A 12,942-nucleotide genomic window follows, 5' to 3' on the forward strand; every position below is an offset into this window, starting at 1 on the left:
CCTTAGCTACCTAAAAACCGGTTAACGGGATAGTTCACCTAAAAATGAAAATTTGATGTTTATAATTCTAATTAGACCCCATTGGCATGCATTATACAAGCAACGGTTGGAGTTAAAAATCTTAATTTGTGTTCTACTGAAGAAACAAAAACACCTACATTTTGGATGCCCTGGAGGTAAGCAGATAAACATTAAATCTTCATTTTTGGGTGAACTATCCCTTTAACTGATGGAGCTGTTAACCCTGATCTAATAAATGATATTCTGTGAGCCAGTGACGGAGTATGAGGAGTTTTAAAGACGTTGCACTGCACAAGATTAGAAACTGAGAAACTGGAGTAGACAACATACTCCACTGTCCCACTTTCCACCTACATGCTATCCTTTGAGGATCCAAGGGATAGTGGACTAACATTTCCAACAAAGCCAGGACCAGCTGCACAGGATCTCCTTGACTAGCTTCCTCATACTTTAAACAGAAATAACACACAAAAGCAACTGCTTTAGACTCCCCATCGTGCTGAGGCCACGTTATAGGTGTTTAACAAGCCTGCAGCAACGGTTTCATTTGTTCAAGAAGTAAGCACTTATCTCATCTCATCGGCCAAGTTTCACACTACCACTTCCTGTTTGTCTCCATGGCAGCGAAGTCAGGTTTTCCGCTACAGAGCTGACAAGCTTGCACTCCATCAGTACAGGAAGCCTAGTTCAGAGAATGCTCCTACCAGATGTTTATAAAGCTCTTTGTTTCTAAGCAGTGCATTCATCATAGTGGGGTGTTCGGTATTTCAGCCTCTTGACGTCAACAATGCCTTCATTTATTGCATATGAGCCGAGTCTAAAATCAAAAGCTACAATAAGATCTGAAATTAAATTACACAGAAGAGAGTTGGTTTGTTAATTTACCTCAAAGGCCCACTGAAATTAAAATTGAATTTTTTTATCTTTTAGTATGACTGTGATTGCCTTAAATTTATGAATAAGCTAGTGTGTTCCAAAACAATGACAATTTGCATTTAGGGTTTAAGCATTCAAAACTTACAGTCTTCTGTTAAAACGAATTACAGATTTTGATAACATCATCACAGACTTCACCTTCTCATCAAATCTTCTGTCCAATCAAAATGCTCTAGCATCTAAAGCCCGCCCACTTACTAGACTGCTTAAAGGGTTAGTTCACCCAAAAATGATTTTTTTTTCATTAATTACTCACCTTCATGTCGTTGGACACCCGTAAGACCTTCTTTCATCTTCAGAACACAAATGAAGATATTTTTGTTGAAAGCTGATGGCTGAGAAAGGCTTCAGATAGGCCTCCATTGGCATTCAGTACATTTGCACTCACAAGACCCATAAAAGGCACTAAAAACATTGATACAAAGTCCATCTCATTACAGTGGCAGCACAATAATTTTACAAGGCGACGAAAATTGTTATTGTGCGCACAAAAATCAAAGTAACGACTTTATCCACCAAGTTATTGACGTGAACTCGACGCATGTGCGAGAACATGACGCAGATCCGCCGCTCAGATACATGACCCGGAAGAGGAGGAGCGCCGCTATCGCATGAGTTCACGTCCGAGATCTACACGGAAGACAATAACTTGGCGGATAAAGTCATTATTTTGATTTTTTTTGCGCACAAAAACTAATTCTCGTCGCTTTGTAAAATTATTGTACAGCCACTGTAGTGAGATGGACTTTGTAACGACGGCATTAGTGCCTTTTATGGGCCTTGTGAGTGGGTCAGTGGGAATGTACTGAATGCTAATGGAGGCCTATCTGAAGCCTTTCTCAAAGCCATCAGCTTTCAACAAAAATATCTTCATTTGTGTTCTGAAGATGAACGAAGGCGTTACGGGTGTCCAATGACACAAGGGTGAGTAATTAATGAAATAATTTTAATTTTTGGGTGAACTAACCCTGTAAGTTGCTGCTGAAATTGGTCAGTTGTTAACACACATTTAATAATTTCTACATGATGAAAGGCACATAGCACACTATATATGCGATAGGAAATGATTCAGTGTAAATATTAGGGCTAGGTATCGATTCACAAGGCCTCAAATCGATTTGATTTCGATTCTCGATTAGATTTCCGACTTCGATTCGATTTTGGATTCCCGATTCAACTCAAATCAATATAGATTTAATACAAATACTATAGGTATTTATAAAAAAGAACATTAAACATAAATGGGTAATTAAAAAGAAATGAAGAGCCACAAACCTGTATATTAAACTTTTTATTTTAGGTAAACCTGAGTACATTAAAACAGAACGCATCTCTATATTTCAAATACATAATGTTGTTAAATACAATTTTGATGCAACTTTATTCTAAAAAATAAACAGGATATTGGATGATTTTTTTTGTTGCTTTTTTTGCTGCTCGTCATGTGTGCATTTACTTTTCATACATGAAAAACGCGGTCATTATATTTTACAGTCAATCCACAACTTTCCTGCAAGTCTTAGTGGGCGTCGCCATGACACTCGATACTTCCGTTTGACGGTATCTCAGTTCCGGTTTAGCACACATAACAGTTATGCTGCGTTCACATCAGACGCGAGTGACACGAATAAATAGTGCAATTCGCGCGAAGTTGGACGCGTAAACATTTTTAATCCATTTGCTTCTTTCACTACACAACAGACGCGAATTTGCGTCATGGGAGGGGCTTCTGCCAGGCAGCGCGGTCGTCAGAAGGACGAGCCGAGTTAAGGCTGCTCTCGTCGGGGTAAATGAGCGCTGGGTCTCCTCCGAAACCTACTTGCTTCCATAAACACTGCAACATAAACGGACCTGTTTGACATGTTGCCTAGCACCCTACGCACTCCATTCAATGCCCAACGAGCTTCAAATAAACTCAAATAAAAGAAATGTGATGTAGAAGTAATATTTGCATTTTAATATTTGTAATTGTTGAAATGTTGTTCATGTCAGACATTGTCAGTAGACTTTTTTTAATCAACATGAAAATAGATGCATGAACTTCAATGAATTTAAGTGCATTGTAATAAAAATTAACATTTCATTGCTGTAAATGTAATTATTGAGTTTATATATTAGTTTAACCTATTTAAAATACTGCAGTAAAAACTGTATAATTTTTTTTGCAAGGGGTATGTTTATTGTTTTCAATAATTTACAGATTTAATGTGTAGCAACACCGCTCTAACAGCCTAAAAATAGAGACCTGCACTCCGGCGGGACCCAGCACAACCGAGTGTGGCGCGGGATAATATTTGATGGGTGAATGCGGATGCGGGTAAACAAAATAAATAACTAGAAACAAATAAACCTGTATTTATAATAAAATAAAATCGATTTACAGGCACATGGACGGAAGGTAACTCTTGCGTGGTTCATATGAACAGTCAAGCCTACCACACTGTGGCAAAATGTGTGCACAGCATAACTGAGGTGAACCGCTTAGTGCTACAGATATTAGTAAGTTCTTGTAAGATATTCAGATCCATGCGACTATCTGGGACATGTGATCATTTTGCCTGAAGCGTTGTTATAAAAGTCTACTCCTGAATCCTGATAATACAACCAAGCGTTTAGCTGATAACAGTACAGACTAACGTAAACCGGAAGTTCGTTACCGGCGTGTTCTACGTTGCCATAGTGATCATTGGAAAGGTCAGAGTTCGGGAAAGTTGTGGATAGAATGGTTAATTCCTGGACACGAGTAGTTGCCGTGGTAACGGACAACAATACCTTAACGTGCTGACTTAAGTTTACTGTGGACTAACTATTATTTGAGGAAATCTGTGTATAAGCTATTAGGGTTTGAATTATTGATCCTGTGCTGTATATGGACTATAATTTCAATATGTCGATAATGGCTAATGTATGTGCTTAAGTGACTGCTCAAGTTTGATTCTAATGCAAGGCAAGCATTCGCGTGTTTGCTCAGTTGTGTGTGTGTGTTGTCACATAAAATGAATCCGCAGATTTTTAGTATTAATTCAGCATTTAACCTCAGCATTATAAAAGGCGACAACGCACTGGAAGCCTCCATTTAAACATTGAATGAATGAATGATGTGCGCCTCTTGCTGACTAGTAATTATATTTACGTTAATCTTATGTTCAATGTTAGCAGAAATATATATGGAAAAAAATCGATTCATGGCCTTTGAGAATCGATTCTGAATCGACCAGTTTTTAAAAACCGATTAATCGAACAAATCGATTTTTTTGCCCAGCCCTAGTAAATATGGTCTCAGTTGAGGCGAATGAAGTCTGTTTTCACGTTAGTTTCACGCACCCGCAACAGCGCGCAAACACCAACAGCTCTGGTCTAAATTTAGACTACAGACATGGGAGTGCAGCGCGGTTCATATGCACGAGTCGGCGCAGACAACAAAACAAAGCACCCATTTGATTTCTGCACAGAATGCTGCATTTCAAAGTTATATGGAGGAGATTACGATGATAAACAGTTAGAGGAAACTGGCTTTACCAAACAGAAAGGCTCTAGTTAAACTAGACATTAACAAAATGCTATTGGCTGTTGCAAAAAAGGGGAGGAGCTGTTAACAGCTGGAGCCGTTTCAGAGGAAATTATGTCAACACATTGAACAATGCGGCGTGTTTCAAGACACTTCAGTGGGCCTTTAAAAGAACAGTTCATCCAAAAATGAAAATTGTGTCATCATTTACTCACCCACAACACTTTGGGTGAGTAAACTTTTGGCTTTCTAAAGCATGTTGACAAGATAATCTGTTACAGGCATCGTTATAATTCTGTCATCATTTACTCACCATCATGTCAACATAACAATTATCCCTATAACACATTCTCATGTCAACACACTTCATTTAGAAAACTTTTTTTTTATTTTTTATGTAGGCTTTGATACAAAAAAAGTGTTCTGGAAACCAGGAAGGAATCTAACCAAATGGCTCATTCAAATTCTAGAGGAAGGGTAAATAAAAAGCACTAAAGGTCACATATGAGGCTATTCATAGTTTGCCCACGCGCATTAAAACCTCAGATGAAGCCTGTTCATTAGACACTCTAAAATACAAGTTCATCAGCTGATACTGAGCTGCTATATAAAATGACTGTTTAAAAACGTCTTTGCTCACATGCATTATTTTAGTCAGTAAATACATAGCAACAGCAGCGAGAATAATTGTAAGAAAATTTTGGGCAAAGTGACGAAGCATTTAGACAGAGAGAGATCATCTGCAATGTATAAGAACTTAGTGTGCACTGTGCAGTGAGGAACTGAGGATGTGCATGACTAAATCTGTTGATCTTGTACTACTCAAGGTTAAGGTAAATCCGTTACAAAGGTCATTCTCCTGTGCTGCCCTCATATAAATAACAAACTTAGGAACTGTTTTTTTTGACCAGGTATCAAGATGCATTTTGGTTGAGCGGATTACAAGTTAGAGACACATTCCCGTTTACATCTGGCGTTTTAAACTCTTTTGTCCACTTTCAACCACTTTTGTTTTTATTTTTTTGAGGGGAAGGTCTATGGGTGGGCAAATCCATAGGCTTTTTCAGATCTTTCGATCTAATGGACAACAGAAGCTCATTCAATGTACATGCAAACGTAACCTGAGAGAACAGAAAAATGGAGAGCAGCTTTCATTTCTTCTCTGATAAGATCATACCGAAAGAAGTGTGTGCGTGTTAGAAATCAGGAAAAGCGGTAGAACATTGTGCTTAGTATGTTTTTCATCTTCAAGCCAAACTTGGATCCCCAGCCGACTTTAAATCCCGTCTGGCTAGCGTGCTTCTTAAAATGTTTACGCATTAGGTCAGTAGGTGGAGAGCAGGCGGTCTTTCTTATTTAGCGTTGTCCATTTGTGATCCAATTGACCCATCTTAATACTAGGTGTCAACAGTTTATATAGGCATTAGCTAAGCCTTTCAAATAAAGAAGAGAATAAGGTGCATATGGACGAAATGACTATCAATAGTGTTAGTTTTGATTTATCTTCCCTTACTACACAGATAAAAAGTGTCATGACAAGTAGCACATTTATGTTTGATGAACCTAATATGCCTACAACAAATTAAATGGCAAATAGTATCCAAATATGTAGTTCAGCAGAAATGCATCTTACTGAGAAGAGCATGTGAAAATCATCAGCACATGTATAGCTAATCAAAGCATGATTGAGCTCTAAAGACTTTGAAGACGATCAGCATTTGCCTTAGGCAGTGTAAAAATAAAACAGTGTCTATTTTCCCAGTGCCACAGATCGGCTGCTGAATCTTGAGTATTTTTAGAAGCTCCTTATGCAATCCAAACACAGACAGAGCAACTCTTGGTCAGGGCAGGAGAGTCTGGGAAGTATGGAGGGCTTAACAAAGAGAAAAGTAAGAGATAAAGAGATTAAGAGAGAGTAAAGAAAGACCTGTACAGAGTAAGCAGAAAGGGGAAGGTAGCGGAACAGCCGTGAGTGATTGTGCTGGACTAAAACAACCGCTTTCCACAGTGTTTGATTTCATAATCATCTAAACTGAATATCCACTTATCAGCATTAATTCTCATATCACATTCAATGCATATACAAATTAGCCTTTTGTAGACGCACAAAAACAGACAGCTTGAGAACACAAAAGCTGAGCTGCTCCTTGAAAGAATAAGGTTACATTATATTCCCCATTCACTGCTTTGCTAATCAAATTCAAGCATCGTGGTCCTTAGTGGTCAAGAGCCGCTGCTTTTCTGTTTAGTAGTCTGAGATCAGTGAGGGCCTGCAGCTGCAATGCATGATTCATTAGCAGTGTAAGCACCACAGAGAGCTGCACCAACTACTCCACCCTCAACTTTCTTGACCACATACTCTCAGAGTTGCTTGATATCTAAAATATCCAACACTAGGTTCAGTTTCAAGGCCCACTTGCAGCCCACAGAATGTAGTAGCACTGCTTAGCTCCAGTCAGTGGCAGTCAATGCATTTAACTGATGGGGCTGTCACAGATAAGGAAGGATCTGTTCTCCCCTTCTCTCTAGTGATTTTTGGCCTCCCCCTCTTCAATTCCATTCCAGCCCTGCAAGACCAAGACCTGACCTCTGCTTTGACCCATGGCACAAAGCACCATAGCTCTCTGTTGATGTTTATATCATGCAAAGAACCCAACAATCAGCTGTGGTTTACCATTTTTACATAGAACACTTAAGTTTGAAATTTACCCAATCTATTTTTAATTGGATCTTATTATAAACAAGTCATCCATTCATTTTATTTATATATATATATATATATATATATATATATATATATATATATCTTAATGTTTATTAATTTTTTCATTTTTATTCAAAATGTACGTTAATAACTCGATATTCCAGTGAAATGTCTAGGGCTGTTTCGAATGCCATTTTTTGAGCTTCGAAGCTTAGGTGGCAATCAATATCGAATATTCGAAGCTTCGGTGGGTGGGGCTAAATATATAATAATAGTGTCGGTTTGCATTTGTATAATCTTTCACGACTTCACGTTTCACTCTTCGGCATCGTAAATGTTTTGCGGCAGACCCAGTGGAGTGCAGTGTTGCATTTGGTGCAAAATGATCAGGTGGCACACATTCTTTAAATATTAATAAACATTTAATAATCTTTTAAATAGAACAGTTTCCGGTGCGCATTACACGAGCAGGTTTATGACGGACAGTCATAAACCTGTATCACTTGTGCACAGGTTTAAAACGGACAGTGCACAAGTGATACAAAACACAGTGTAGTGTAGTCTGGCTCCATTATCTTAATTAATTCAACTACATTAACGGGCCTCATATTCATAGCGACAAACTCTACTATGGCATCTGTTATCTCTCTTTCTTTTCTCTGTTAACGGTTTTCGGAATTCCAGGATCTGCTGTGAAGGTTTGGGTTTTGTTGAGCATGTTGATGGCTGCGATACCTGTGGATGTACCTATAAACAAATTATTATTAGCCTGTGCTGCTGTATGTTTTTAAATAGTGTCGTATTTGCAATTAGCCTATTTATCATAGCAAATTAAGCGCATAAAAGCAGTTTTTTTTGTTTGTTTTTTGCCACGTGCTACTTACAGAACTCAGGTGATTTTTCAAACTTGTGGTGCTGTGGTAGGCCAGTTTCAAATCGCATATCTGACGCACTACCTTTGTCTTGTCATCCTCACTTAATTTAAAGTGCTACCAAACAGCTGAGGTCTTGGGCATTTTGTACCTATTAAGTATGAGATTAAATAAATCAGTACGTTCGCCAATGGGTGGTTCAAGCATGAGTGAGAATGAGTCCGCGACGGAAGTACGTGTAAAAAAAAAAAAAAAAAGAATATTCGAATCTCAAAACTGAAAATCGAATGCCACCTCACCGAACGAATATTCGAATATTCGATTATTCTAGTACAGCCCTAGAAATGTCAGACTCTCTTGTCTGGTGACATGCTGGACTTCTTAAATTATTTAGTTAAACCCTGCCTCTTACAATTGACTGAACACTCATGGTCAGACATGCCATCCCATCTACAACCAATAGATAGAACCAAGTCCTCAGATCACATTTTTCTTCTTTGATAATCAGTTTCACTTGGATGTGTCAAAAAAAAAAAAAAGGAAGAAAATATCTGTCACTAAATCAGTTACATGGCAAAACTTAAAGTGGGGCTGTGCTGATAAAATTGATGTTGGTAACGATGATAAACTCTGGACATTTTTATTAATATGGATTAATCTCACAATCAATCACACAGCAGAAATAAGCGACAACAACCAGTCAGCGTGCAGCTTTTTGCTTGCGTGCGTCAAAGTACACACGGCCATCTCTGACATTGTAAGCTTTTGGCGAAGAAAATTTGACACTTGGAAGCGGGGATGAAAGTAAAGTGAAACAACTAACCTCGAGTTACCATCCAAAGCGAAGAACATGAATGTCTAAGTGATTTAAACTAGTTTAAAGCCAAATGAAACTGCGCTGACAAACAGGAGAAGGGGATTCAATCTATAAAACGCCATCATTTACCATGGATTTACTGTAGTAACACTAACTGCACAATGGTAAATACATTTAATTATTATTAAATGTAATAATAAGTAGCCTATAATGGAATATAATTAGTATTTTTTGTGATTAAGCTGTAGCATTTGTGCATCAAAATTAGGCAACCAAGTATTACCAAGTACATGATATTGACCGTCATTTTATTTCTCCTCTTGTCCCAAACTCTTCTTGATTCACCCGTACGTTTGCGTTTCTTGGAGTTATCTTTGGAGACAGAACCTTCTGCAAAATAATTGTGGTCCATGACGACAAGGCAAAATAACAACAGAGTGGCGAGCTAGATGCTACAACTAATGCATGTCTTCATGAGACTCACTGTTGCCATGGTTTCGACATTACTAAAAGCAGAAAGCGAAGATAATGCGGACATGACGCCATTGACAGGCGACGCAATGAAGGGGGGACAGTACACTGGTTAAAATTGGACATTTCTCTAGATTTGTAATGGATTGTTGGAAACATTTGGGATAATGTAAGTGCACTAGTCAACCAAATATCTAACTATTTGGATATTTAATGCAAAATCTTACATATTGTGCCTTTAACAAGGACGCAACAACATTATGTTTCTGGCCATTGGCTAGATGTTAGTCAATATTTACTTTTAAATGAAATCATAAATAATATTTTTTTTTAAATGTATTACTATTTAAAAGCATAATTAGTTAAATAAATAATTATATTTAATTGATTAAAACTGATAAATTAATCATATTTAAAGGGATAATTCACCCAAAAATGAATATTCTGTCATCAATTATTCACCATTCCAAAACCATAAAACTTTGTGAATAAAAGCTTAAATTCAGTCTGTTCCTCATATAAAGTGATCGTGGTGAAAATGTAACCGCCCAATTAATATGGATTAATTTTACAATCTCTTTATTAACGTTTTGATGTGTCGAAGAGGCAGTTGTGTAGAAGAGTAGAAAGCTCTCAGATTTCATCAAAAAGATCGTCCTTTGTGTTTTCGGAGATGAACGAAGCACTTAAGGGTTTGGATGGACATGAGGGGGGAGTAATTAATGACGGAATTTTCATTTTTGAGTGAACTCTGAATATACATTAAAAAAAATTATAAATAAAAATAAATTTAAAAAAGATATTTTTTTAGTTTTTTTTTTAGTTTTGTTTTTTTAAACAGATTTTCTATAGATGATGGCAAAAATAATCAAAAATATAATAATAGATGGAAAAGGGTGTCCAATTAAATACCCAATACTAACTAACTTATAAGCAATAAATATAATTAATCAATACTAGTATTAATATTAACACGTATATCCTCATGTACATTTCCAGATACCTTTTCAGTGCTTTGACAATGGGTAGTGAGAGTATATATAAAACAAATAGTTACATTATTTTCATGCCTGGTCTACTGGAACATTTTCTTAAATGTCATCCATCCATGCAGGCTACATTTATCTAATGTAAATAAACAAATTAAGCAGAAAAAAAAACCTTAAGAATGGTATGTGTGACTGGAAAATAACAAAATGTATTACAACTCAGACAACTAAACAACAAATCTACCATTTGGAAAATGTCACCAGACAGTGTAGAAGAAGCAGGAAACTGAAAACAAGATGCATCTCTGAAGACCTCCAAAGAATGACATTTAAAGTAACTTTCATCTTAAACACAAAGAAGTGCTGTATGACTGGTCTGAGACAGTTCATTCATAGAGAATCGTCTAACAAACAGCTGGAGGTGAAGACTGTCACACCAAACACAAATGGACAACTTAAGACATCTAAATTTGAATTAATATATATATTTTTTGGTATTCGAAGAGTCTGCCACTCTCATTAATTAAAGTACAGTCAAAAAGCCAGTATGTGAAACACTCCCAGCTGAAATGTAAGCCCATTAAAAAGGCACAACAAGGAGGCTTTCCTCTCCAAAGACAGCTAATGGTGCAAACAATAACAGTCAGTATCAGCTGAGATGATTCTTGCTTCAGTAAACCTCTAAGCTTATCATCTTGCAACCAAAACTTCCAACAGGAAACGATTACTCACTCACAGCTCCACTACTGATACAGATATTATTTTGCAACCTCCTCTTTGCATGCACATAAAAGGACATAGAGACCTTACACATGAGATTAATGCATAAATAACAAATTAAGGTTTTAAACTATTAGTAGTTAGCATAAATATGGACATGTGGGAAGAAGTTTTAACATGAACAATATCTTTTAAGTCAACAATTCTTGATATAAAAAAATATAAATAGGTATGTTTCACATGCTTTAAGAACAGGATAATATCCAACTGCAAGTGTTTTAAGGAACAAAACAATGTTTTTCATAAAATGTAAGGTTAAGCAACAGAAAATCAAAGCAGACCTCTGATGATCCTGAAGTCTATGGATCCAACAGATGGTGCCAATTGTCCGTTGCAAGACATACTGAACTTCTCTTCCCTTGTTAAATCTAATTCATTGATCAATAACGGACACAAACAAAGAAATAGACTGCAGGTTTGACTCACCGAATGGTTTATTCCCCACATGAGAACACTGAGCAGAGGGTCGCTGGCACGAAACAGCTTCACTTTCTGAGCCACGAAGTGTTTCTTCTTCGTTTTTGTTTTGCTCGCAAACGATGAGACAGTGTTACCAGCCGAGGCCATTGTTGGTTGTATAACAATAAATTAACTATCACACAGTGACAAGTGCTTTAATTAAGCTAGTGGTGTCCTAACTGTCTCTTAGTAAAATATCATTCGGCATAACGTTCAGTTAGCTAACTAACCGCAGCCAGCTAGCCGTACCAACTCAACTATTAGCTCTCTAGACAGATGAATAACTCACCAAATGTGCTGAAACAGTCTGCTGTTATATATAACATTAAAGTTAAGACCAAAACGCGGTGTTATTTTAAGTTATCGCCCGTAAACTGCAAAAGCTCCTTAAGAGTTCATTAGTAAGCCTTCCTAAGTTGCTAACTAGCTAGCCTGACAAGCCAGCCTCCCCTCTGGAGCCTTTTTAACACTTTGCTAAAGGAAAAACTGTAAAAAATACTGACGGATACAACTGAAATAGAGAATGAAATGTAATCCGAACGACGTCAGTCTAATTTGAGGAAAAAAGAGCGGGTGGCGAGACATCCACTGCAGCGCTGCTCCATTAGCATGCTAACGCACCCCAGCCAGGCTAAGCAAGCAACCCTTCAAATATGTCTCAAGCAAAATCCCACTCCCACTTTCTTTCTTTGTCGTTTGTCTGCCCCGAAAAGATGTTTACTTTTAGACGAAGCCAGTATTCCGAGCGTAGAAACGTGTCCTAGTCTGAATTCGGTGTGAATTGTGTCAGCTATATCTAAATTGCTCGAAGTTGGCGTATCCGGCTCATCCGCACTGCCCGACTGACGGACTGACAGCTACACACGCACGCACGCACGCACGCACACACAGGCACACACACATTTTGATTTATAACTCAAATGTTTATTTTAATTGAGGAAGGCATTAAAAAGTATCTAGTTGTAGAGAAAAAATAATGATACATGGGAATAAAATAAATAAATAAATAAATAAAAGATAGATAGATAGATAGATAGATAGATAGATAGATAGATAGATAGATAGATAGATAGATAGACAGACAGACAGACAGACAGACAGACAGACAGACAGACAGACAGACAGACAGACAGACAGACAGACAGACAGACAGACATTTGGCAGGTGCATTTTAGTTGTAGGCTACTTGGAAATTTGGTTAATTTGCCAAAAGTCCATGTTGGCACTGGGTGTGTTGCATATTCTTATTATGGCTTTCTATGGCGCTCCCTGCAACATCTAGGCTACTATTGAACATGCTTATCATTCCAGCAAGCATGTCACGGAGTGGGTGGGTAGTGTAGGCTACAGTCCATGAGTCTGTCTGAACATGATTCTCATCAGAG

General features: G+C 37.5%; 1 protein-coding gene across 1 annotated transcript in view; it reads right to left on the bottom strand.

The window, feature by feature from the left end:
- Positions 1 to 12,422, bottom strand: part of pip4k2aa (phosphatidylinositol-5-phosphate 4-kinase, type II, alpha a) — a 36,711-nt gene extending 24,289 nt beyond the window's left edge. The window contains exon 1 of the mRNA XM_067434364.1: positions 11,525 to 12,422. Coding sequence (XP_067290465.1) covers positions 11,525 to 11,665 — 141 coding nt within the window. The 5' untranslated portion in view covers positions 11,666 to 12,422. The remainder of the gene's footprint in view (positions 1 to 11,524) is intronic.
- Positions 12,423 to 12,942: the final 520 nt, after the last annotated feature.

Source organism: Pseudorasbora parva, chromosome 24 (genome assembly GCF_024679245.1).
Source record: "Pseudorasbora parva isolate DD20220531a chromosome 24, ASM2467924v1, whole genome shotgun sequence".
NCBI classification, from domain to species: domain Eukaryota; kingdom Metazoa; phylum Chordata; class Actinopteri; order Cypriniformes; family Gobionidae; genus Pseudorasbora; species Pseudorasbora parva.